The 27,252-nt window shown below is 49.8% G+C and overlaps 1 protein-coding gene across 3 annotated transcripts in view; it reads left to right on the top strand.

Annotated features, from left to right (window-relative positions):
* PTPN20 (protein tyrosine phosphatase, non-receptor type 20) overlaps positions 1-26,923 on the top strand; it is a 123,870-nt gene extending 96,947 nt beyond the window's left edge. For 2 of the 3 annotated variants that reach the window (XM_027530775.1, XM_027530773.1), the window contains 2 exons: positions 26,082-26,224; positions 26,787-26,901. In XM_027530775.1, coding sequence (XP_027386576.1) covers positions 26,082-26,224; positions 26,787-26,814 — 171 coding nt within the window. In that variant the 3' untranslated portion in view covers positions 26,815-26,901. Of the gene's footprint in view, positions 1-26,081; positions 26,225-26,786 lie in introns of all 3 variants that reach the window. The other variant, XM_027530776.1, reaches the window with a different exon arrangement.
* Positions 26,924-27,252: the final 329 nt, after the last annotated feature.

The raw sequence follows: 27,252 nt of genomic DNA, 5'->3' as shown, positions 1-27,252 counted from the left end.
TGTTTCTTCTGCATTGGCATCTTCCCGACCCAAGGACTGAACTTGTCTCTCATTTCTTCTGCATTGGCAGGCAGATGTTTTTACCACTGCTCCACCTGGGAAGCGCCCTTTGCCCAGGGTTCAGCACTAAATCTCAGGCCAGGGAAAGGGTTCCCACAGTGACTGCTGCGTGGTGCCCAGGGGACACGCAGCCATGGATACAGCAGCCACACCCGCACACCCTCTGTGAAGTCCCAGGGTGGTTGGCAGCACCTGGAGTCAAGGTAAACTGAGGAATGTGATAACAGATGTCCCTCCAGTTAGGTTTACCGTTTCAAAATCAAAGTGGACCAGCTTGGGACTGAGGGCATATGATGAGTGAAGCAAGGGGACCTGCCTGGCTGGCATGGCTATTCTGGACATTGAGGTCTTCTTTAAACTGATCGTGACTCTGGCAGGCATGGTGTCTGCACAATTCCTGCTTGTGTGGTTACAGGCTGGCTCACTAAAGAACCTTCTCTGGCATTTTCTGGGTCTTTCACATCCTGTTTTCCAGACTCCCTCCATGAGAAGGGACTGCTGTGGGCATTTGAGAGCTCTGAGGCTTGCTGGCTTTTGTCCTCCAAGCTTGGCAGTGGGCTGGAAATGGGAACAGGACACGGTAGCAAGAATCAGGGCTGTTGGAAAATCACAAAAACGTGTTTTGATGATGCTGTTGTAAGCTCTCCAGTCTATAAAGAATTCCAAATGGTGTAATGGGAAGCAGTCACAGATCCCAGGCCTAGACCCTCCAGTTCCCATCCCTGTGCCTGGGAAAGATATTGACTCCTCCAGGCACACAGCAAGGCTCCAATCATAGAAACTCAGATGAGCCCTCCAGAATGTGGAGAGGGCATGATGTAGTTTGTCTCTTTTAACTTATTCAGAAATTCCACCCCAGATTACTTATACGTGTAAGACCTGATCAATAGAGTCCTCGTGATAGGCTGAAAAACTTGAGTTGGTCAGCGTGTGTGCAACTCATTTACTCAGTTGACATTTTCTGAGTCCTTTCTGAGTGTTCGCTGAAGCCCTGGGGCAGTGCTGCTATAAATGTGGCCACCAGCATCATCACTAAGAAGATTTGAAGTTGGAAATGCAGATTTTCAGATACTATCCAGACTCACTCATCAAAAACCGTGAACAGGAGCGGCCCCAGCGTTGTGCTCTAACAGGCCTTTACAGTTGCTTTTGATGCACGCTTAGGTTTGACAGTCACTTCCCTACAGCGTGCTCCGTGCTGAGGGTGGAGGACAAAGTGGGTCATAGGGAAATAAAAAGAGAGTTAAGAGTGCGGGAAAGCGAAGAAAGGCACCAAGTTAGGGAAGCAGGCGCAAAGCCAGGTTAGCAAGTTTACTTTCCTTGAAATGTATGGGAAACCACTGATGTCCATGCTGGACATTTAGGAACAGCTTCTTGAGTACTGTGTTGAGGGTGACTTGGAGGGGATCCAGATTGGAATTCAACCGGTTAGAAGGCTGGTGCATGAATAATCCAGACCAAAGATGACGAGAGTCTGAGTTAGGGGAAGCGCAGTGGGAAGGGCAGAGGGTGGCTGGAGCTGAGAAAAATTAGGTAAATGTGAACTCACTGGTGGGGTAGACATCTCAAATGAGTCCCAGGTTTCTGGCGAGGGGACTGGGTGGTGGTGATGTCATTCTTTGGAGCAAGGAACAGGAGTGAGTTTGGAAGAACCAGTAATGAGTTCAGTTTGGGACATGGTGAGTTTGAACGGCCCTTGGAAATTCTGGATTGAAATGCAGGTCTGGCGCCACAGGAGATGGGCTGGAGGTGTGGAGGGAGGTGGGAGGACCCCCCGGGAGTGTCAGGGATAAGCTGAGCAGGGGCCCCTGGCTGGGCCTTCTGTAAGCACAGCCCCTGAGACCATTGCACGTCACCAAATCTACTGTGGCTTGAGTTCAAGGATGTGAAAGGGTCAGGGACATCTCGTGTGGAGGCTGGGGAGCAAGGCTCTGCTCCTCTGATTGGGTGGGGCCGGGGGATGAAGACGAGGTTCAGTGTGAATCAGGGCTGCCAGAAGCCCATCCCCATGCTCGCTGTATCCATAGAGGTGGAACCGCTCGAATGAGGGCATGGGGCCTCTTCAGGGCCGCTCAGGCCCCACAGAGGTGGTGTCCCAGAAGAGCCTGAGAGAAAAAGAGAAGGGCCCGGAACCCACCCAGTGTAGTGGCTGAGTGGATGGTGCTGCCCACACAGCAGGGTAAAGGGAGGGAGCCGATGCGTCTGTTTCCTGGTGGCACTTCCTCTGGGTGGCTCTGTACCTCGTGGAGAAGGCAGCCAGAGGAGGGGGCTGCCAAGACTTTGAAGGAGCCTTCTGACTGTGGAGTTGCAGTCCCTCCCAGGACCCCGTCCCCCAGGGATGTCTTGAGAAGCTGGACTCCATTTAGGGGATAATACAGAAGTGGCCCTTCTTGCAGGAACTGGTTCCGATGGATCTTGGAAATTGCCTCTGCGCTGAGAAGGGGGTGGTTCTGTGACTCGTTCTCCAGGCAGCTGTACACCAAGTATTGGCTGGCAAGGTGGTCCAGGTTGTGGTCTTGGTCGTGGTGGTCATGACAGCTTACTGGATGGCTCTTGGCTGGGAGGGCACCTTGGGACAGCTTTCCCCGAATGAAGGGCCAAGGGTTTCAGACTTGATCCTATTTTCTTTCCATTCATTTGCTTCTTTGTTATGGTTCTGGTTCTCCAGATATATTTGCTTAGTGGCCTTTTTATTAAAAGGAAATCAGAAACTGGGAGATAAGCATCCCGTGACTATTTTGAGGATGAAGAAGGGGGCACAGGCAATTCCAAAGCCATTCATACAGCTTTGAGGTGAACGTGCTAAGTGGCAGCATGTGATGCAAGGGTGGCCCAGGGCCAGTCGGGAGCCGGGAGCCCTGAGAAGGCATGTGCCGAGCAGACATGCGGACGTGTGTGTGTCACAGTTCCTATATTTGGCCCCTCTAGACTGGTGGTGATGAGAGACACATGGACACGGGAAACAGCAGGCAGAAAGCATGGTATTAGGGTTGGTGTGGTGGATGGGTTGCGGTGGGCACAGAGTGCTTAGATATTGTCTGATAATTGATGGATAAATAAAAGCAGTAAGACCCTTCCAAGCCAGGGAGTAGTTGGTGTTGGGATGTGCAGGTGGTGGAGCCCTCAAGCAGGTTTGTGGAGTTTCCAGTGGTTCAGTGTGACTGAAGTAGCAAAGAGGAGGCCAGGGGCTAAGTAGGGGCAGAGGTGAGGTGACGTGCCCCATGCCCTGCTTCGCTCTGCTCTGGTGGAGACAAGAGCTCTTCCACGACTTTCTGCAGGGAAGTGGCACCATGGGCATTTTCTCAAGACTGCTTCAGCAGCCGTGGTCTAGATAATGGGTAAGGAAGGTGCAACCAGGTCAGTGGAAACGGGTCAGGAGAGGAGAGGGTGGGCAGAGATAGGAGGTGGGGCCAGCGGTACTCTGAAGCTGATGGGAAGCTTGGCTCCTCACGTGCATAATCTGGCCTGGAAGATTAGAGAAAGATCTTTGCTCCCTTGGTGGTAGAGTCGAGCCCTGGGGCTTCATTCCTGGGCATGGCTCTGAGGCAGGTGTTAGTCAGGGGTGAGTTGCCCAAGGTCACAGTGTTGAAAGCAGAGCTCTGCCTCCAACCTGTGTTGCTCTCATGAATCATGATGTTTTTCACTCATTCCACAGCCTTCCCAGCGTTGAAGCTCTAAATGCAGCTACACACACACGCGCACACACACACACCCTAACTACACTGAATACACTAAACAATCGGCTTTGTTTGAATCAAGAAACAAGTGGTTGGTTGAGGGGCCAGCTTGTGACCAGAGTCACCAAGCGTACTTGCTTCTCTGTGACCTCAGAAAGCCAGCCCCACTGGCCCAGGGATCACTTTCTGGCAGGAAAAGATGAGGGGCAGGCTCAAGCGCTCAAGGCTTTGAAGCAGTTTCAGTTGGGCTTCCAAGCCAAGACACATGGCTGAATTTGTCCAGGGAAGTGATCACGCACCCATCTTCCTTTTCTTGGCTATAAAATGGAAGGAGAACCCAAGAACCTAATCCCACAGAGTTGGTGTGGGTGTGACCTGGGAAGAACTGGACCACACAATGGCCATGGTACCTGGTCATGGCAGGTGCCCCTGAAGTGACAGGGCTCATGGGCATTGGCGTCGGTGGCCGCCACCTTCTCTCACCATCACCATCATCAGCATCACTGCTGTCATTAACCTCCCCACCTCCTTGTCTTTGCGGTCTGTTCTCTACGTTAACCTAGGGACAGTGATTGGGGGGAACAGTAATGAATACAAATCGCTCCCTGGCCACCTCGGAGGCTGTCGTTAGCATCTCGGCCTCCCAGGGCTGATGGTCCTCGTACCGCCTGAGCAGCTGCTGTCAGAGCGTGGGAGCACGGGCCTGATGAAGACAGATGACGCCTCCTCTGCCGGGCCTTCGCCTGGGGTAATGGTGTGCAAAAACGGGGCCAAGCATTTATTCAGAACTCTGCTCTCTGCCCCGAGCCGAGTAATTGGAGGCAGGTGCTAACTGCAATTTAAATAAAATGTTGAGTTAATCAGGTCAGTCTGACAAGGATGTTACGAGTCCCCTTTCAAGTTTCCAACAGAAATTTTAAGGCAACTTGGAGGCCTGAGGTAGTGTGATCATTTCTTAAGTTTCTGTGCAAAGATAAGGAAATTCTTTTTTAAAAGCCTATTTATTTTCACTTTTGTGATATAAAAATGAGATGATTAGAAGACCAGCAAATATATCTGTCTGATCCATCATGTAATTATGTGAAGTACTCAGCATGGGGCTGTCACGCTCACCTTTTGAGGGAGCACCCCAAGCGAACATAGTCAAATCCAATAGACCCAGATGCCTGGCCTTGGACAGCAAAATCAATGCCCATGGGTTCCCAAACTTAGAAGCCAGAATGCCACCCTTCCCCCTACCACAGTGTCTGGACAAGAGCAAGAGGAACGATATAAAGTCCAGACCTGTCCTGTCCGCACAACTTAGGCTCAGAGGGTTAAAAAAAATAAATGTCCGAAGTCCCAAGACTCCTGGCGTACAGGGGCCCTGCTGGGGTGCAAGCCAGAGGCATTGTCTCATGCAGCCACTGTGGCCTCTGCCCAGGTCACTCTCAGCTCCCAACCTGCACAACCCACCCAGTGGCCAAGCCCTGATCATGCTGCTCTAGTACGACCACAAGCCACCACAGGCTCGCTTTCTCCACGCTTTGTCTTGGTCTCAGGCCCTCCAGGAATTCCATCCCCCACTCAGCTCCTCCCGTGGCTGTTGCCCGTGGGTGAGGCTGCCGATCTTGAAGCTAACTGGTACTTTCCAAGCCCATCCCTCCTTTCATCATTCCAAACATGATTAAAAATTCCATTTTCATTTCTGGAACCTACCTGGTAGTCCAGAAATTTGACTGTGTTTCCTGAGAAGTCCAGAGTTAGGTCAAGAGGCTGCCCTGGACCTGAAAAGACTTGTTAGGGAGGCCGTGGCTGGGAGCTGAGTGAGGAGGGACATGAGACAGTCCCAGCCTTATCTGGGTGGTGGCCGGTTCCTAAGGTTCTACAGTAAGTGGTGTGACTCCTTGTGAGGCAGTGTGGGCTGGAGGAAAGGCATGGCCTATTCAGTCCAGAGAAGCTGGGGGACTGAGTCCCAGATCCACCTGTTACTATTGGTGTCACTTTGGAGAGACATCTACTCTCTTCAAGTTGTTTCTCTGCAGACCTGAGTCAGCTTCAGCAGAAGTTGAATTTACTGGAAGAGATCAGGCCAGGGCCAAAGAAGCCTGGTGCATGGGCTTGGAGAACAGGTAGGAATCAAGGCAGGTGGCGCTGCCAAGGTCAGCTACATGACCTTGGCATGTGGGTTGGGAGGGTGTGGGCCCAGGCCACTGCTGCCACCACGCTGGCCCCACTGCCCCGTGCTGCCGCCCCCGCCCTTTCCCACTGCTGGCTGGAGGAGTGTGGGGACATGGCCTATGGGCGGGGAGGAGAAAGGCTGAAGAGCTGTGCGTGAATTGCTCAGTTTTGATAGTGGTGGTTGTGCCCTGCGTCCCCTGAGCCTCAGGCCAAGGCCGGTTCTCCAAGCGTGAAAGGGCATCCAGAGGCTTGGCAGCCAGCTGAGAGAATGAGAAGCAGCCTGGTGTCAATTCACATGTTTTCTGGGGACCCTGGTGATTAAAGATAAGGTCTGAAGGGTTCTGGGTGCCCTGAAGGCCCTTTCCCCATCAACTTCCTCAGGCTGAGTCTCATGGCCCGTGGGGAATCCTCTGATTTTCCCGGAGAAGATTTTGAGGGGTGTGTGGCCTAGCCTTACCCAATTGGTTTGGGGTCCAAATGCCTAATACCTGGATCAGAGGGAAAACGAAAGGGGCTAATTGATTGATTGACTTTTATGTCACAAACCCAAGGGTAAAAGGAGGGACTTAGTCATCTGGGTGATTAATTTGGGCATCTTGGGAGATAATTAGGAGGTCATTTATCTTTTTCTTTTAATTAAGATTTCCATGGAGAAAAGCTGGAGTCTGCTACCAGACATTTTGCTGGTTTGTGAGCCATAGTTTTAGCTGCCCAAACAAGACCAAGGCAACTGTTCACCCTCAGCTTGTTCTACCAAAGACACAAAATAAAAGCCAAGTGCCAAGAGTGTGGTGGACTGAGGTTTGTGTCCCCTCCTTACTGACTGTGGGTTTTACTTGACTTTGCCAGGCTTCAGAGGCGTCTCTCCAAATAGAAATCAGGGTCTAGTGTTCAGGGTGACTATGAAGATACAACAAAACCATTGTTGTAAACTTCCTGGAACAAAGTTGGCAAAATTTCTCTGTAAAGAGTCAGATAGGAAATATTTTAGGCTTTGCAGGCCATACGGTCTTTGTCGCAAATACTTAATCCTGACGTTGTAGCCTGAAAGCACCCAAAGACAAAACATGGACCTGGTTGCGTTCCAATAAAACTTGACTGACAAACGACAGTGGGCAGAATTCAACCTGCAGGCCTTAGTTGACTGAAAATAGTAGGTGTTGAATAAAAGTGAGGTCCCTTCTATCAGAGGAAGCTGAATTGGATGATAAAGAAGCTGAATAACGTGTTCAACAAAAGTGGGGCTTGAGATCAGGCAGGAGGAAGAGAAAGGGGTTCAGAAGGTTTCCTCAAGAATGACTGGATTGTACCATAGAGCATCTGCCCTGACACATAAGCACCACCAGCCACAGGCAGGCCTAACTTGAACGCTGTCTCTCCTACAGGGGTCTAGAAAGAGGCTGGAGAATATCCTGGGCCAGTAGATGCAGGCTGGCCACATGGCTGCATTGAGTAGGGATAAGTCTTGGGCCAGGGCTGACCATCACTCCAAAACGGAAGTGCCACCACTGGGAGTCCTGACCAGAGGACAGTGAGTGGGGCAGGGGATCTGAGCTGGAGCCTTGCCCGTGCTACCTTGTCCTGGAAGTGAGCATCTTTGCTCATCCTTGCTTATGCCCTGTGGACATTTTCCGGGCCCATGGGACACTTTAGAGCTAGTTCCTGAACATATAAATACTTTCTATGCAGGAGCTCATGCCAACTCTTTCATCTAGGCTGATATTGCCAGGTCTTAACTTTAGTGGTCTCATATTTATAGCCTTTGTTTTGCAATCAGCAAAGGAGTCTTCTGTCCGTTTGTCCTCAGCTGGGATCTGGAGCAAGATAAGAGCAAGATGAGAGCAAGGGCTGGGAGCTGGGAGGAGGCTCGAGCAAGGGCCCCCGGTCACAAGAAGGACTGAGTGAGTTTGGGAGGCAAAAGGAGATATGACTGATACCTGGGTGTATTATTCACCCCTTGTGCAAGGATTTGTGCTCAGCAACTGACTTGGCCCCAGGCTTTCACCTTTCACCTGCCCTTCTTGGGTATAGGAACAGAGGAAGATCATATTGATGGAGTTGCTCATGATCTAGGGGGCTGAGAGTCTGGGAAATAACCAACAAGAGAAGCCATTTAGGATTACATTTTTATTTCTCCCCTGTATGTTTGGCTAGTTCCCATTATTCAGAATTGTCCTTGAATTTTAATCTGTTTTGTTTTTAATGACAGCGATATAGACCCTCAGAATTATCCCAGGTATCCTGCTGTTGCTGCTGCTAAGTCGCTTCAGTCGTGTCCGACTCTGTGCAACCCCATAGACGGCAGCCCACCAGGCTCCCCCATCCCTGGGATTCTCCAGGCAAGAACACTGGAGTGGTTGCCATTGCCTTCTCCGCCAAGTATCCTATTAGGTCATAAGTGTGTTGTGATCAACGTGAGAATATCCCGCAGGGCCCCTCCAGTCTCCTTGCACTGAGAGGAGAGGGCCGCTGACGGTGGTGGTGTTCGCAGCATGTGGCTAGGCTCTGGCAGTGGCATCCTTTGTGACCCAGGCATGGGGTCCAGGTAGGAGAGCCCCTCTTCTGGACTTGGTTAAGGAAGACCTGTCATCTTTCCTGAGGCACAGCAGGCTGCATCACCTTTTTCTCTTTCTCACTTGGCAAAGTGGGCTTTCTTAGTCTGAAGCCCCAGCTGTGCTTTTCAACATCCCATTAGCAGAGGGACTGAGGTTGAAGTCCGGTCCCCTCCGTGATGCTTGACCCTGGAGTGCTTAATTAGTGTGTGACACCAATTGTCCATAATTTCCGCCCAAGCCCTGCTATGATTTCTCCAGCACAAACATGGCTCAGGGATTACTGATAAGGGGCAGAAGGGCCAGAGCAGAAAGCCCAGCATTTCTCGCGTCCACGGCCAAGGCATTGCACAGCCGATGTTGCTAATCCTTTAATGAGGGCCTAGTGGCTGCTGAGGGCAGGGGCCAGGGAAGCAGGGAGGGATGGAAGAGCACAGCCTGGACTGCACAGAAGCCCCAGGAATGCCTTACATTAACAAACCTAGCTCGTGGGGCAGCTGTTCCCACCTCTTCTTGATGCTTATGGAAACTTGTGCTAATTATAGACAGCAACGTGGCTCTGGAAAGGAAGTTCTTTCTGAAATCTCATGGCCTCCAGTGATAATATTTTAGAGCTGTGACATGAACATCAACGGTCCATTGTAGGTGGGCAGGATGAAAACATGCCAGCCCAGCACAGCCTCCGTACCCATGCCTGCCAGACAGATGCCCGGGAGAGCACCATCTGGCTGTGAACCAAAGTGGTTCATAAGTGCATTTTTGAAACCAGATAGTCTTAGGTTCAAACCCCACTTCTGCTTCTACCCACTGTGGGTTTGACCTATGGTGCATTTCTTATGGGCCCAAGACAGGGTCTCCTGGCTGAGTGGAGACCTGCCCTTCAGCCTCATCATTGCAGCTTGCACATTCAGGGCACCCCTGCCATATCTCCTGAAAGATGCTGCTGCTGGACTACAGAGAACCTGAGTGGTTCCTTCTCTCTTTAATCCCAAAGCCCACGGCAGTTGGCAGTTTGCACTATCTCCTCCCAGCCCCGGGATTTAGCGACAGGTGCCTTGGAATGTGTGCCCCAGAGCCCATCCTAAGCAACCCATTGAAAATAAGGAAAATAATTTGTTCGCTCTTCCAAAAGAGGTATAGAAAAAATAGGCCTTATCTTAGATGCGAGCCAACTCTCTTCAAATTGATCTGTCTCAGAAGAAGTGAGAACGTGCAGGGGTTTTCCTCCTGGGTAAGAGGGGGATATGACAAGAGCCTGGAAACTTGGCAGGGATGCCCTGGATCGCAGCTCTGGCATCAGTCCACTTGGCCGTGGACAGGGGAGAAACCTTCCAGTTGTCCGGACGCAATTCCCTCCTCGGCTTTAGATGAGGCAGGCACACGTGTGGGCGTGGCACAGATGGGACTCGAGCCAGCAAGGGAGGTCTCACTCCTCCGCTTGACCTCAAGTTGGTGGACACTTCCCAGCATTTAATGAGCACCACTGTGCGCCAGGCACTCACAGGTGGTACTTCCCACGGTGACAGGTGACCCTGGAGGAGCACAGTTTTCTAGCCTATCGCAGGGCCTCCTGATCCTGGCTAGGTGGGGTGGGCTCAGAGGTCCTGGGACCAGCCAGGCAGGAATAGCCTGGCTATGTTCTTGTGAATAGCCACCCATGTGGCAGGCCTGATGGGAGGAACCGTTGCAGAGAGAACTTCAGGAGGTGGCCCTGAGCTCTCGGCACCTGGATCCTGAGCCTCCAAGGATCACAGCAGCCAGGCCTCCATGTAATCATGGGCTCAGGGAGCCCAAGGACCCACTGGGATGGCTAGGTTACAGCTTGAATGGGAAACAGCCATGGGGGATGGGTCCCAAGATATCCCATGGGAGAAAGCGTTTCTCCAAAAGGGCCTGGGGACAAGAAAGCTGATTTGCTAGTACGTTCTGGGTCCCCTCTCCTTAGTGTAACACAGAAGGCATCTGTGTGTTAAAGGCCCCCACCTTGCCCTCTGCCAAGCTGTTGCTGAGGCAACCTGGCCCTGCTGAGGGGCTGGGTGTAGAGGTGAGACCCTGGGGCTGGAGGCAAACCTGTCAGAGGAAGTCCTGGGTGGCCAAGTGGGCTGGGGCGACCAGAGCAAAGAGGTGGGCTCAGAGTGGGGACACAGAGAGCCAGCGTCTAGTCTCGCAGGCCAAGGGCAGTGGGCACTGTAAGGGCTGAGGACACAGCCTCCCCAGTGTAGCTGGAACAGAGCCCCCAGAGGGGAAAGTGAGACAGCAGCCCGTTCCACCTGGGTGTGGGGGTCTCTGAGTGCTGAGGATGCTCAGATTTGGGCAAGCAAATATCTGAGAAGGAGCTCTCGCTGGTGCCAGATGCTGCTCTGGGGCCTGTACACAAGATTGCTCTCTGAATCTCCACGTGGGCCCTCCCAGCTTGCTTTAGTGGGGAGAGCGTGAGGAGACAGGGCAGGAAAGGTCCCCTCGCTTGACTGGGGTCACACAGTGGCTTGGAAGGGACCCGGTAATGTGGACTTTGGCTCTGTGCACCCCTCGAGCCCATGCAGGCTGAGGTATCTCTGGGTGATGGGAAGAGGTGGTCTGGGGGCCAGAAAGGACCACCACCATCCAGGAGCCCGGCCAGGCTGCTAAACCTTCCTACCTACCCACCTCTCCCAAGCCCTCCCTGCTCTGATGGGCCCAGTGCCGAGGCCAAGCAAGCTGGAGGCGGGCGTTGCTGGGGAGGCAGGAGGGCCTGGTGCAACGCCCCAGCTGGAAGGCGATGTGGGAAACTTCTGCTTGAGGAGAGCTGCTCAAACGCGCCCCTGGGCCTCTGGGTTCAAGGTCTCGTTTTCCCACTGCCTCTACAAATGGAAAAGGGGCTCCAGCAGCTGAGGCCTGAACAATGGTCCTGCTGGCTGCCCGGCTCACCACCAGGATGAGGGGCCCTGGCGGCCAACAACTGCCCTCTGAATGCAGTGCCTTTGAAAGTCTCCTCCTGGGAAACTGGGCATTGGGGCCTGGGACCTTCATGCTGCCCCATGTTCCTCCTTTCTCCGCAGAGCCCTGAGCTCAGGGGAGAGACTGGGCATGAGAGGGTGTCAGGGAAAAGGACTTCTGGGAGCAGGGGTCTTACGCAGAAAGGTGAGAGGAGGGGGACGCACGCGGCACAGAGCAGCGAAGAGAAGCGGTGTGAGTCTGTCTGCGGGCAGCAGGGCTGGGGGCTGTGAGGGGTGCATAAAGTAGGCGTGCCTGGCAGGCGAGCCGTGTCTGTGAGGTTGTGGGTAGGAGGTGCTCCCAGGAAACAGGGCTGCGGTTTGAGTGGAGGGTGGATGAGTGAGCGAGTAGGAAGCCGGTGAGCAGGCTGGTCTCAGGACGCAAGGCTTTAGTTGCCATGGGGAGCCCTCAAGGCTTGGGAGGAAGCAGCGGACGCCTGTGGAGTGTGGGGTGGAGTGCAGAAGCCCGCAGAGGCAGGGTGACTAGTTGGGCCCCAGGCCCTCCTTCTGTGAGGGCGATGGCCTGAAGGAAGAGGCTGAGGGCCAGTTCTGTGGGGCGGGGGCCATTGGAGGAGGGCCAGGGGACCCCACAGCAAAGTGAAGACAGGGAGTGAAGGCTGGGGGCACCCCAGACACGGTGAGTCTGGGGCAGTGTCTGCATGCAGTAGGTTCTTAGAGACTTGTTGGCTATGTGACTGGTTGGTTTGTGGTGCCAGTGGGCACAGGGTGCTCAAGACGGATGTGTGTGTGATTGAGTGAAGTGGTGTATGTGTGCACCACTCGTCTCTCCCTGTGGCCAAGGTTGAAGCGTCATCTTCATCATGACCAGCAGGGGGAGCTATGCCACTGAGTGGCCCCTCCCCCCAATCTTTCCAGGAAACACTTCCAACAGCTGAAATACATACTTTTACATTTTTGAGTGGGTGCCCATCTCTGGCATCGCTTGGATGGTAATCTAACTCCCGTCCTAGCTGGCAAGCCGTCCACACCTCATTGCCTCCTGTGCTAATAATACCACAGGATGTCGCACCCGGAGCAGCCTGGGGTTCCTGGTCCCCTCAACCCTTCTCAGCCCTGAGGAAGGGACAGACAGTCCCTGTTAAAAGGCATCTGAAGCGTGTATGAAATAAAGTCAGAGAAAGGGAAGTCCTCCATCCACACAGGAGGAGCAACAGGGAGCCTGAAGGCCAGGGGCTTCTCTGGAGCAGGACACCCAGGCCTCTGTCCTCCCAGATTTGGGGGCCTCAGGGCCGCCTGGCAGGGTGTGGTTTTCTTGGGAGTGGCAAACAGTAAGAATGGGGCCCTGGGAACGCTGCTGGGACCCTCAGGTCACACCTGGAGGGGGCTGCTTGGCCTCTGCTAATTTTGTACTCACTGTATTGTGGACTCACGCAGCATGCTGCTGCTGCTGCTAAGTCACTTCAGTCGTGTCCGACTCTGTGTGACCCCAGAGACGGCAGCCCACCAGGCTCCCCCGTCCCTGGGATTCTCCAGGCAAGAACACTGGAGTGCATGCAGCATGAAGAATGCACCAACAAGGCAAGTGTGGGTGTCAGATGGCCCAGAGGAGGGGTTCACTTCGGCTGGGGGTTGGGGGAGCTGTCAGGCACAGCTTTGGTGGAAGGTCTGTCTGAACTGTGTTCTGGAGGATGAATAAGAGTTGGCTGGGCTGCGTTCCACGATCGAGGCCTGTGTTGCACAAGCAGGAAGAATGAGCCGGGTGGCTGGGGGCAGGTGGTAGAAGGTCACAGGTCCGTGCCAAGAGCTGAGGCCAACCACCGCCATGGGGCGCTCAGGCAGCTGAACTCACACATGGTGGACCCCAGGACCAACGGTAGACTCTCAGGGAGGGGCTCACTCCTAGGACCAGGGGGCTGGAAGGGATGGAGGCTGATCACTGAAGCCAGCAGGGGTGGTCCCGAATCCTACCTGGGTATTTTTAGAGTCAACATTAAGACAAACTAAACTTTCAAATCTGAGCCTTTCCAGGGACAACTAGCCAGCTTCTCTGGAGCTGGGAATTCCAACTGTAAACGGGAAATGGGAGTAGGGTGGGGCGATGATAAAGCCTGACAGGGCAGTTGTGAAGGTTAGATGAGACACTCATAATCACTCATCAGCACCTCACGCATAGTAGGGATCAACAAATGCTAACCATTATTATTATTCCAGGGTTTCTGCAAGTTAGGAAGTTGGGACGAAATTTAAGTATGGTATCTAATTTTGTGTCTTTTTATCTAGCATGAGTTTTATGGATGAAGATGAAGGTCAGTTGAGCTTAGTCACTTACCCTGGCCACTCAGCCTTAGCTCAGCAAAGCTGGTAACTGACCCACATACATCGCTTCTCACCACCTGAGGGGTAGGCCTCGCTGGGGCCAGCTGTGCGTGGCAGGACCAGCTTCGAGTGCTGTGGGACTCAGCCCCTGGCAGGCTCTCAGACCTGGTTGCCTGAGTGGAGACAGAAGATAGCTGTGCGTTTAAACATCATCTTTGGTAGCAGCAAAGAAGGGGAAAGAAACCCAAGCAAGCATGTCATCAGCAGCCTGGCCCTCCAGGGACCCCCTGTGCCCTGGACCATCCTGCTGCCTTGGATTAGTTTGTGGTCGGCCATGCTGGGTGAGAGGCAGGAAGAGCAGCCCAGGGGTCTGCAGGCCAAGGGCAGGTTGAGCAGCCTGGAGGCTGCAGGCTGTCCTGGTCCCTGCGTGGGGAGCATCTGAGTACCTCGATGGCTCTGGGGCACAGGGCATGAGGCCCAGGTGGGGGCAAAGGAAGAGTGTGGGATATGTGAGGAGCCTTCCTGCCAATCCTCAGGGTGGTCTAGAGGTTAGGGGATGGGTGTTAGGGGATACCAAACGGAGGTAGGGCATAAACGTAGTGTGCAGGTCAAATTTGTCGAGTCAAGGTATTTGATTTCACTTACAGAGTGCGTCTCAAAAAATTTTTGGTTATGTCCCACCCAACATTTTGCTATCAAAAAATCCAGGTTTGAAGTTTCTCTTGAAAAAATGGAGGATCTAACCACACTGCGAGAGAAGAGACAGCCTCTGTAGTTGGGGAAAGGGCTCCTGCAGACCGCACTGCTCTCTGTACTGCCCCTCTTCACTGCTTACATGTCCCCCACTGGACCACTCTGTTAGCAGCCCCCACTATGGATGGGGTGCCCTCCTCCAGCCCTTGGCCCCTCCCCAGGACCCTCAATCTATGATCCTAGTTGCTCTGGAGAGGAGTATGGGGGTGGTGACAGGTGCCCAAGGTCATTGGTCTCAGCAGTCCAGAGTAGAGTAGGGAGTGAATGGGGGAGCAGTGAGAGAGGGCTTCCCCACCTCAGAACTAATGATTCAGGTTTGGGCTGGAAACCCTGATGGGAGGAACCACCCCAGGACCCTGTGAGTGGCTCAACCTCTGATTCTCTCGTTCTGGGGGAGAGAAGGCTGGAGCTGAGTGACCCCAGTCACAGTGATAGGGAGGAATGCTCCACTGACTCTGGGGAGGTGAAGGGAAAGGGCAGAAAGAGGCTCCTAAACTTTCCAGAAGCTTCCAGATAGATCACAAGCTTCCAGGACAGACAACAGACATGGGAGCAACTGCTGTTAACCCCAAGCTGAGGGGGAGGCAGGAATGTGGAGAAGAAGCTCCACAGTTCCCTGGGGCAGGCATGCCTGGGAAGCACAAGAAGAGCTCCCTGGTGTCAGGAACAGAGGCATGCGCTGGGTCAGCCTGGGCTGAGCAACGCAGCCGGACCCACCATGGCAGGCCCCAGGTGACCCCGGGCACAGAGATGAGCCTGAAGGTGACGGGGTGGGGAGGAGACAGGAGAGAGAGACTGAGCGAGAAGGGGAGAGGGAGAGAGACAGAGAGACAGACAGAGGGAGACACAGGTGAGAGATGGAGACAGACAGAGATCTGCAGAGACAGGGAGACATAGATTTAGATCAAGAAAGAAAAGGAAATTGAATGAGCTTCTTGGGACCTGTCGGTTCGACCTGACTTGGGAGCAGCTGGGGGCCCACCCCTCTGCACTGAAGACCTGAGAACAGCTGGTCCTCTCGTCTCCCCTCCAAGGCCTGGCTCGTGGCCTGTGTCAGGGCTTGTCCTGTACTAATGATGCTGGCGTGCTCCAGGTGTCCAAGAACTCTCCTTATGATGATTGCAGCTCTGTCTCCTGCTAGGAGATCCCTGCCCTCCAGGGAAAGCACACCAGGGAAGCTTCAGCCAGCCTGCAGGCATCTGGGAAAGCACCGCGGGGGCTGTGTGGGTTCTGCTGATGCCCAGTAAGATCGGGCGAGGCCAGTGCTGTCCTCAGAAGCAGCTGGGCTGGGCAGGAAGGCTCGGCAACCTGTCTGAGCCCAGTCTCAGGCCCTGCCCACCGAGAGGGGCTTGTTGTTGAGGACCCACAGACAGAGGTTTTGGGAGGCATTGATGACAAAATTAAAACCATATTTTTCTGTGTTGGAAGACTGAGCTGTGATAAATTTGGAAAGTAATAAATATCAGAGCTTTGCAGACCATTTCCCGGCATCTCATAGCACACCAGCCGGAGTGGCTTGCCCCCAGCTGTGTGTGGCCTGGACCAGGGGCTGCTCCAATCGGTTAAGGTGGGGCCGTGCTTGGGAACGCTGAGTGCATTTCACTAGATGCTGGTGGGGGGGCGCTTCCAAGTGGATGGTTTGGAAGCCCACGAGCAGGCCATGTTGGGGTGGGGGGAATGCCCTCTTGGGAGTTGTGGCCAAAACAGACCATGGTTATTCAGTGTGGTTTCCAGCTGCCTCCAAGTCTGCCTTGGCCAGCTGGGACTGTGTGGTACGCCTCCCCCCGTGGATCTCAGTTTCCCCAGCTTCTCCAAGACATCGGCCAACCTTCTGTGATGCGGACATTCTTCCAAGCAGGCTCGAAGGAGGCACCCAAGGCTTCCTGGAGGTAGAGCCTTTGCAGTGGATGGTTCCCTGTGTCATGAACCGGCCTGAGTAACACTGAGTAAAGGATCAAAGAACTTACAGGCATTGGAAGGGCTCTGTTTCACCTCATTTCTGTGGCTGCTCATGGCCTTTGCTAGCTGGGTAGACATATAGAAACTCCTTTTGTATGAATACCAGGATAAGGGAGATCAGAGGGTGTGGGTGCAGAGCCTTTGGCAGGACAGGGTCTGTGGGCCACACCATGTTCAGGTACCCACTTCCGGGGGCTTTCCTCCCGGGCTGCACCTGGCTGGTGGCCTCAAAGTGCCCTGAGCCCACGCTGCCCTTGGGGTTTCCTGGCTTTTCTCTGTACCTGGCAGAGCTGTGCATCTAGCTTGACCTCTCTGGGCCCCCCTTTTTCCCTCTGGAGCCCCTTCTTCCTGGGATTGGGCCCCAGGACTCCCCTGACCTGTGAAGACTTCCTATGGCCCTGAGTCCCATGAAGAATCTCCTCATGGCTGGCCCTTGCACAAAGGCGCCCATGGCAGGACCAGCCAGTGGCACCAGCTCCACCCCTGCTCTGACCACCGTGTTTGCCCATCTCCTCCCTGGCTTCAGGGGCGATGAGCCAGCTCATGGGCTCGTCTCACGCGTACACAGGTGCCATTCATGGACCAGGCACACAAAGACACGTAGGATTTTTGCCTCCTTTCCCCTTGCTTATTTCTGTTTAAAAGCTTATAACTGTACAGCATGTTTAATTTATATATTTCCATAATCCCAGCCTTATTTCTAAAGACTGAGCAGCCTAGAGAAGCTAGTTTGAGTTTGGGATGAATAATATTGAACCATTCAACCTAAAATGGAGCCATGAGAATCCCACTGGACGGGGTGGAGTCTATGTCCTCGCTTTATAGTTACCATGATGTACCACTGTGATAGCAGTACCCAAAGGGGCAGAGCCAGGTTCCCAGAAATAACTCAGTCCCTCACTTTACGGAGAGGGGAATGAGGTCCATCACATGGGCTCTTGTTCTTTTTCTGCTTCCTGGTCTTTGTAAGGTCTAAAGAACGCCACAGCTGAAAGACATTTTCAGATTATATTCTCTTAGACATTCCCATCCAGGTATGTCCATAACTCCTGTGACAGTGATGACCAAGAGTATGCCTGGGGGCTGCATTCAATAGGTTACCTACAGTGGGGAAAGCCCACATTAGAAGCAAGGAATCTTGCAGAGTGGCTCCTAACTTACCTGAGTTGCTGAATCAAAGTGGGCAAAGGCTTCAGGTATCCTGGAGAAACGAGATGGGTTTAGTCATCATTTTTTTGATGACTAAAGAAATTTATTTTAAAGAAAGACAGATGACAGACATTCCTGTGGGAGCAGATGTGTAAGTCTCTTAGTGTAGGTGTCTGATTTCCTTCTATGACTGGTTCATTTTAATAAAGCATGTTCTTCTAATTATCAAAGTTACCTATGCTCATCACACACACACACACACACACACACACACACACACAAACGGATAGAAAATAAAGAAGAAATCAACAATCACAAATGGCAGCACTCAGAAGCATTTTAGCAATACTCTGGTAAATTTCTTCTAGTTCTAGACACCTAACTGCACACAGGAGAGGAATTTTTTAAAACACTGTTGCTATCATATCGCCATTGTGCCATGTAATGCCATGGGAGCTTCATTTTGCTGACATATTTGCCTGCATTTCTAATCATTTCTGTTCATAGATTCCTGGAAGGGGCATCACAGGGCTGAAGGGTGTGAACATGTTGACTATATCCTGCCAATTTGTCTTCCAGAAAGTGTGAGCCACTTTATTTTGTCTCCAGGAGGGTGATAGTACCACCACCAGTCTTTAAGAAAGGATTAGGGCTGGAGATGACTCAGAAGTGAGCCTGGTGCCTAGTTATCTAGTGACTTGATGCCAATCCGATCCTCTCGTGACGCAGAGCTGCCTGGCAGGGGTCCTTCTGCTCAAGTGTCAGGGACAGAGAGCTGGCCTCCTGTAGAAAAGCCTGCACTTCTGCAGGTTCTTAGGTTGGCTCTGTGTGCCTTTGGCAACCAGGCAACTTCCCACGAAAGACTGAGGCGATGGCGAGTCTGGGGGCAAGTGAGCCCCATTCCGGCCATGTCAGTCACGGTAGACCTGGGTTCTAGTAGTTCTTCTTCAATTTGGGAAACTTCTTTAAGAAAAAACACAGGAGTATGAGCACAAAATTAGATCTAAAAAATGAACGTTTCCAATGTGACCAGAATCACAATAAATCAGACATTTTTAAAAGGCGATAAATAACATAAATACCATTAAGCCCTTCAAACACATAATTTTGACTCACTTCTAGCCATCCTTCTATAACACTTTCCTTACATTTGGCTGAGCAGTCTTTGTTCTCGTCACGTGACAATGATTTTCTATAGTCATAATAAAAAGATAATTTAGTCTTTCTTCAGAGCCTGGCTGATCAAAAATAGTAAAAGTGTTTGAGTAGTTTAGAAAAATTGCTTTCAATTTCATAACTCTCTGGTAATGATATGTAAATTATAGGATATTATCAGATTTGGGGAATATTTGTTTTATGTTTCTGTTTGTATCTGAGGAATAAAATTTTAGGGCATTGCAAGCTTTTGCATGGTTTTTATTCTTAAATAGTCTTTGGATGATGATATTCGCATCTTCGTCCGTGTTATAGCCGCATTTCACTATTTTGTGTTTTTTTCATTGTCAGTCTTAGTGAATTCAGCAGGAAATTTAAATATCTTCCCATTATCTTCCTGGGATTCACTGCTTTTAATTCACTCCTTTCAACATTCCAAGACCCTATTTATGCTTTTCATTAGAGAATTAGCTCTTCCTCTTCATGGTAAAACCTGAACATTTAAAATTTTAATATGATTAACAATATTTTTATTGATTCCATTGCACATCTTTAAAACTTGTCATAGTCCATTTGATTTTTTAATGTGATATTTTTCTTAGTTTCTTTTTTTTAAATATAAATTTATTTATTTTAATTGGAGGTTAATTACTTTACAATATTGTATTGGTTTTGCCATACATCAACATGAATCCACCATGGGTGTACACGTGTTCCCCATCCTGAACCCCCCTCCCACCTCTCTCCCCATACCATCCCTCTGGGTCATCCCAGTGCACCGGCCCCAAGCATCCAGTATCATGCATCGAACCTGGACTGGCGATTCGTTTCACATATGATATACATGTTTCAATGCTATTCTCCCAGATCATTCCACCCTCTCCCTCTCCCACAGAGTCCAAAAGAGTGTTCTATACATCTGTGTCTTTTAGTTTCTTTTTTTTTTTAAATTGAAGTCTAGTTTCTGTATAATTTTATATGTTACAGATATACAATATAGTGATTCACAATTTTAAAGTTTCTCTCCATTTATAGTTATTATCAAATATTGGCTATATTCCCCATGCTGTCTGATAAATGCCTACTTGTAGCTTATTTTCTATTTAGTAGTTTGTGCCTCTTGCTCTCCTGCCCCTGCATTCTTCTTCCCACCGGTAACTACTGGTTTGTTTTCTATATCGTGAGTATGCCTCATCTCTAAGTTTCTTAATTAAAAATTTAAGTACAAAAATTTATTTGTACAAATAACTTATTTGTTTTATTGCAACATTTTAAGATGCCTTCTTAAATTATAATTTAAACAATGTATTCCCAATTGAATCTCTCCTTAGCTGGATATGAAAATGCCTGGAGTCCCACCAGGGCCACGTAGTGGGGGTGGGGATGTACGTGACAAAGGGGCATCCCCCGTGCAAAGAGAAGGCAATCTCACTTTTTGTATTGGGCTTCCCTGGGGGCTCAGATGGTAAAAATATCTGCCTGCAATATAGGAGACCTGGGTTTGATCTCTAGATTGGGAAGCTCCTCTGGAGAAGGGAATGGCTAACCACTCCAGTATTCTTGCCTGGGGAATTCCATGGGCAAAGGAGCCCGTCAGGCTGTAGTCTATAGAGTCACAGAGCCGGACACAACTGAGCGACTAACACAGGGCCTTGAAAGGGGCTCCTGCAAACTCAGAGCCTGGCTTACAAGTGTTGTTAGCTTGAAGGTAAGGCCACCTGTGGCATTGATCTTGGATTGCCATCCCTGTGCACTTTGGAATCGCTATTCAAAGGACTTTCAGTCTTTCCAAAGCCTTAGCCTGAGTTGATGACAGTGGCTTAGCAGGCCAGGTGAGATGGACTTGACCATGTTCGTTATTCAGCTTCACCAGGGGAGCTAAGAAGACATTTCTGTAATCCCGACAAACCTGCTCTCTCATGTTGAGGAATACGTACCAATCTGTGTTTGTGCTTGGGTTCAAGAGCGAGGGAGAAGGCCTGAAGATATTTTATGGATCTATATCTCTTATAAATTCCTTAAAATAGTTTCAGGTTATTTTTGTCTTTAAAAATCAATATAATTCAAGAAAAAGAAAAGACAAGCTTATGACTGGAAGGTATATCTAATAAAAGACTTATGTACACTATACAAGGAACTCTCACAACAGTAAGAAAATGCATGCCGCTGACTAGGAGAAAATGTTTTCAAAAGACATATCTGATAAAGGACAATGTCAAATATACAACGACTTCTTAAAAGTTTACAGTAAGAAAGTGAACAACTCAAGTAAAAATGGGCAAAAATTTGTATATACAGTATGATTCTAACCAAGTGATACCCTAGAAAAGGGAAAGTGATATTGTAGAAAAGGGGATAGTAAAAAAAGATCAGTAATTGTCAGGGCCTTCTGAGGAGAGAGGGATGAAGAGGGGAAGCACAGAGGCTTTTTAGAGAAGATCCGATGACTGACAATGGTGGATGCATGTCATTCCAGGCAGACCTTGGAGGTACTGTGTATTCAGCTCCAGACCAATGCAATGAGGTAAATTTTGCAAAAAGCAAGTCGCAAATTTTTTGGTTTCCCAGCACATATAAAAATTATGCTTACATTCTACTGTGGTCTATTATGTGTACAATAACATTATGTATAAAAAACAATGTGCATACCTTAATTAAAAATGCTTTATTGCTAAAAAATGTTAACTATTATCTGAGACTTCAGTGAGTCAGAACGGTAACATCAAAAATCACTGGTCACAGATCACCACAACAAATATAATAATAATCAGAAAGTTTGAGGTATTTCAAGAATCATCAAACTATGTCAGACAAGTAGTGAGCAAATGTTGTTGGAAAAAAAATGGCACCAATAGATTTGCTCATTGCAGAGTTGCCACAAACCTTCAGTTTGTAGGAAACACAGTATCTGTGAAATGCAATAAAACACGATATGCCTGTGTACACTTGTCCAAACTCATAGAATGTATAGCACCAAGAGTGAGCCCGAGTGTAAACCATGGACTTTGGGTGACAGATGTGTAAGTATAGGTTCGTCGATTGTAATGAGGGTGCCACTCTGCTGGGGTGGGTGTCGATAATGGGGATGGTAAGCACATGAGCGCAAGAACACATGGCAGATCTCTACATTACTCCCGGCTCAATTTTGCCGTGAACCTACCTCTCTAAAAAATAAAAAGCTGTTAAAAACAATATATTCCATGATTTTATGCTTAAAAGCCACTTCTAAGTAATTCATTCAATCCATATTTATTAATCGGTCTCTGAGGCCCAAGGGACATAGTCAAGAAACAGGCTGAAGAGATTCCTAGGGTCACAATATAATTCTGCAGAAAGACCATCATCCAGAAATGAAAATAACCGAAATAATCATAATAGCCATAAGTGTTTTCTTCAGTTATCTGTATTTCACAGAAATAATGAGCGAGGTGGGGGCGGGGGACACGAAATAGTCTACAGGATGAGGGCATTTTTCCCAAGGAAGTGACATCTGACCTGAAGGGTGGTTGGAGTCACTCAGGTCAAGAGAGCGGCAGCAAGAGGCCAGGGGAATAAAAAGATCTGTAGGAGGCCCTGAGCAGGGAGGGGCTGGGGCTCTGAGGTGCAGAGAGAAGGAGTCTGGCTGCAGCTCAAGTTGCAAGGGGGTGGCTGTCCAGAGCGGGTGATTGTGCACAGGGCTCTGCGGAGGGGCAGGGCCAGCCCTGCTGTGCCAGGGGCTGCACCAGGGCTCTGCTTTCTCTCCAAATGGACCAGAAATATTCAAAAGGCTTTAGTGAGGGGTGGACATGATTGGACTGTGTTTCGAAAATATTATCCTGGCTAATGCCCAGAATGGGTCAGGTAGGGGAAAGAGTGGATATGGAAGACTAGTTAAGAGACACCGCAGTGACCGAGGCAGGAAAGCATGTTGGCCAGTGTGGTGAGAGAGAAATGGACAGAGCCAGGAGAGCTTCTTAGACAGGGGACAGCATCAGAGAGATATGGGGTTATATCCTGAGACAGAGGACGCTGGAGTGGAGGAGACCTGGGAATGAGGATGAGGCGGTCGCTGTGGATCTGCCGAGTGAGATGGGCTGCTTGTAGCCAGACCCCCACGTGCAGTCTGGGCTGGAGACATAACTCTGAGCAGATAGACAGTAATTGGAGCCATGCGGCGGATGAAATCATCTAAGGGGAACGTGTGGGCTGAGACCAGCAGGGAACAGGGCCCCCACGGCCGCCTCCGTCCCCTGTCAAGACATCATCAGTTCTTCAGCAACCAAAGCTGGAGCCTGCATTTGCTCCTTGCTCTCCAGGTGACAAAGGCCTCACACCAAACCATGTCGCTGTGATTCCTCACCAGACCCTTAGAGGCAATCGTGCCTGTACCCACTGGGAGGCTTTGCAGTGCAGGGGAGACAGAGTGGGGCCGGGAATCACAGAGGCCGAGGGTCTGATTCACAGGGTACTAATCCTGACCCCTGAGAGAAGTGGAGATCCAATGACATGCTGCATTTATAAAGCACCAGGCACCGTGCCTGACACATGGCTGTTGAGGCTTTAAGGGACTCATAAATAACACACCATTACGCTCCTCCTCTGCTCACATCCAACTGAGAAATGAGACACTGGGGCCAGATCAACTGAGAAGTGGATGAGCGATGGCACCCTTGCGGCCCTGCTGATGGACAGCAGGCTTAGCTCTGCAGTCCACATGGGGTGCTCACCTGTCTGCACCTGCCAGCATCCTCCCCATCACATGGTCACATCGAGGGGCAGCCCACCTGAGGGACTGTGTGGGCCAGCAGAGCAGTCAAACTCAGCCGAGAGCAATGGAAAGATGCTCAGACATTTCACTCTCCCTGGTGAGCAATCCTCCAGGCACCTGGAGCTCCCCTACGCCAGCCCCCGGACCTTATTATGCTAACCAAGTGTCCGTCTCTGTCATCCTAGCCTGGTGTGTTCCTGACTCAGAGGAAGAGGAGAAAGAAGAAAAGAAAAAAAAATCTTCCACATACTATAAAAACAAGCAGGGATGTATCATGAGGGAGAATGAAACTTGTGCATGAATTTTAAGGATTATAAACAAGATTTCAAATAATTTTCTGGATTGCTGCTTCTTTCTGTCTGTGCCCCAAATGCCCCAAGTGACTTTTTCATTCACTAGAGATTCGTTGGATAAAAAGTTCAAAATGTGCTGACTTCACCCATTTAATCATTTCCTTGTTGTTTCTTTGGTAGATTTTTTTTTTAATTTATGTTTATCAAAGTCATACATGTACATAGTTTTAAAAGTTAAAGGGTTCTGCATGACTTATAATGAAAACCAGCATTTGCCTTCCCCGCTGCCGACCCTCCTCCCCAGAGGCCATCACTTTGAATCCTTCTGGTGCTTTCCTTCTAATTTTAAAATAACATGCTTAGACTTGCATTTCTTGATTTTCCAGTTTAAATGTTATTTGATGAATTCTGACTATAGAAGAGGAGGACTTAGCACTCTAAAGCCACCCTCCACCTCTCCCCCCCTGCAAATGCACACTCTCTTCATCCTCCCGTCACGGTAGTTATAGCGTGATTTTTGGCCAAATCAATACTCGGTTTTATGTAGTTATGACTATGTTCATATTATTCACAGCTAAACCATGTAGAGCACATTTCCTATCTTGTACAGCATTTTGTTTTGCTTGGAATAAAGAGTTGCCAAGCTTTCTCTTTGTTTAGTGTTTGATTACTAGTCATTCGTAGACTCTGGGCTCAAGGAGGCTCTCCTTGCTCTTTGTACAGATTCATGTGCTCTCCAGCGTGGACTGGCCACTCCCTGTACTGACCCCCTCCACCTCATGGTCTTGGGGTCCTGGGCACCCCTTTGACTTCCCCGAGTTGAGTCTCTTGGTTTTCTCCTGTTTTGATGAACTGCCTCCTCCAAGAGGTTCCTGAGAAACGTTTTATGTTAATACAGTGTTTTGAGAGTTTGTTCAGGCAAAACTTAGCCATTCTACCCTCACATTTTATTGGCAGCTTGGGTGAGATGCTTGACCCTCAGACTCTGAAGCTGTCACCCACTGCCTTCCGGCTCACAGAGCTGCTGTTGAGAAGTCAGAGGCTGTTCTCTTCAGGCCAGTTTCCTCTCTGAAATCTTTCAGATATTTCATTCTTGTGCTGCTCGGGTGTGGGGTATCATTTCACATGGGGGTTTTCAAACTGGAGACTCATGATTGTTACTCACAATCTGGTAAATATTCTTTTATTATTTTCTACCCCTCCAGCTCATCCTCCCAATTTTTTCTCTCTGGTTCTCATTTCTAACCCGTTCTGCTTCATAGTCATGGACCTCCTGAGCTGATTCTCTAGAGTTTGCAGTTTTTCTCTCCTATGCTTCATCTCTTTGGTTGTGTTTTGTCTTTTGAAAGATGGCTTAACCTTTCTGTTGAAGCTTATTGTATGCTAATTTGTTTTACATATTTGCCATGCTAATTTCCAAAAACACTTTAAAAATTCTGAACGATTCTTTTAAAACCATCTTTATTTTGTAAGCATCCTGCTCACTCATTTCATGGATACAAGAATTATCTTCTTATTTCCTGGATATAGCACTTGTAATTTACATATATTAATCATTTTTTTCTCCCCCACTCTTTGAGGTGTCTCTGTTTCTTCTAAGTTCTTTTTTGCTGTTTGATAGTTTTCTCCTGTGACTTGATGTAATAGTAAGGCTGTAACAAACACATTGGAAGTTCTGTGTGTCTGGGTGGGGCTTTGTTGGAGAAAGACTAGTCTGGGCCATTTTACTGGATGGGGGTGAGGGATTGAATTGCCAGTTCTGAATAGATTCTATTGGGCTGGCCCAGTATCCCCAAGAGAAAAGTCATCCAAAATCCCACTGAGTTCTTAGTTCTCAAGGAGAAAGAGGTATAGGGTGTGAGTTTCAGCATTCAGCACGTTCACTTTATCTCTGTGGTCAGCCTGGTACCCTCACGTGCATCTGCGCCCATGGCTCCTGAATCCAGAGCCCCCAGTTCCCTCTTGCTAGACAGCAGAGCCCCATCTTCTGCCAGGATAACGGGGAAGTAGTTCCTGACCTGTACAAATCAGGGCAAGGGACCATGGGCCGAAACATTCTCATACTGTTTTTTAACTAGCCCTTTGTTTTTGGTTTCACTCATATTACCACCTGCAGAAGTACTTGCCGCTTGGATCTTGATCCTTTACTGGCAGACCCTGCTTTGCTTCCAGGCTCCGCCTGTCACCTGGGTAGGCTTCCGGCTTCTCACATCTGCTGCATCACGGCCACTCAGGCAGCTGGTTTCCGGGTTCCAAGCTCTTGTCTCTGTTGCTTCCTCTCCGTTTCTTTGTCCTCACCTTATTTTCCCTCCTTCGCTGTCATTTAGGAAACTTCCGGGAGAGACTGGATTAACACCCTGGGTAGCCCACGGATCTTCTTTTGCTTACTCTCTTCTGGAGACTCCTCCATCCCGCCCTGCCCTGCCCCTACCAGCCCAGGACCGAGCCCCTGTCTCCCTCTGCCTCGCAGGTGGGTGGGAAATGAGTGATTAGAAAGCACTTCTGGCAGGCTCTGCACCCAGCCTTTGGGCCCTGGCGGGTAGTTGGCATCCACGGTGCTGTGCTCGACCTTTGGCGTCTGCACAAACCAAGAAAGAAAGAGCCCCCTGGAGCATCCAGCACCATCGCCTTCGTCTTAATGGTCTCTTCCAATCCTTTACCTATTTTTCCATCAGATTGTTTTCTTTGTGTGATTTGTAAGAGTTGTTTTTGGCTATGAATCCTGTGCTTGCTAGAAAATTCCAAATGCTTGTTTTTTTTTTAAACTTTCTTTATGATGTGTTTTAATTTTTGTGAGATTACACAGTTGTTTCCTTTATGGATTCTGGGTGTTGAATCTTCCTTTCTGTGGAAAGGCACCCCCACCCTAAAGTTGTGTAAATAATTCTCTCCCTAAAGCTTTCATGGCTTTTTTATTTAGCCTTTTAAAATACCAATTTTTCACGTCAAAGAATGCATCCTAATGTACCCCAATAGTCAACACAGAGACGTGTCACAGGATAAGTTAACAATCCTTCCCTTTTTACTTCCAGGTCAACTTCTTCAGGTTATCAGCCTTAGCAGTTTGAGGTCATCCACACCCTTCTTCTGAGTGCTAAGATGCTTCAGTCACGTCCGAATCTTGTTGCAACGCTGTGGACTGTAGCCTGCCAGGCTCTATTCATGGAAATCTTCAGGCAAGAATACTGGGGTGGGCTGCCATTACCTTCTCCACCCCTTCTCTTGCTGCTGCTGCTGCTGCTGCTAAGTCGCTTCAGTCGTGTCCGACTCTGTGCGACCCCAGAGACCGCAGCCCACCAGGCTCCCCCGTCCCTGGGATTCTCCAGGCAAAAACACTGGAGCGGCTTGCTATTTCCTTCTCCAATGCAAATTCAGATTTATGGGATTTAATTTTGCTTTGTTTTTATTAAAATCGGAAGATGGCACTTTAATATCTCTGAAACTAATTTTAAAGCTTTATTTATTATAGATTCTGTTGTTGCACTTTAAGAACATGTT

This window comes from Bos indicus x Bos taurus, chromosome 28, assembly GCF_003369695.1.
Source record: "Bos indicus x Bos taurus breed Angus x Brahman F1 hybrid chromosome 28, Bos_hybrid_MaternalHap_v2.0, whole genome shotgun sequence".
In the NCBI taxonomy this organism is placed as follows: Eukaryota; Metazoa; Chordata; class Mammalia; order Artiodactyla; family Bovidae; genus Bos; species Bos indicus x Bos taurus.
This window is presented reverse-complemented; position numbering and strand designations above follow the sequence as displayed.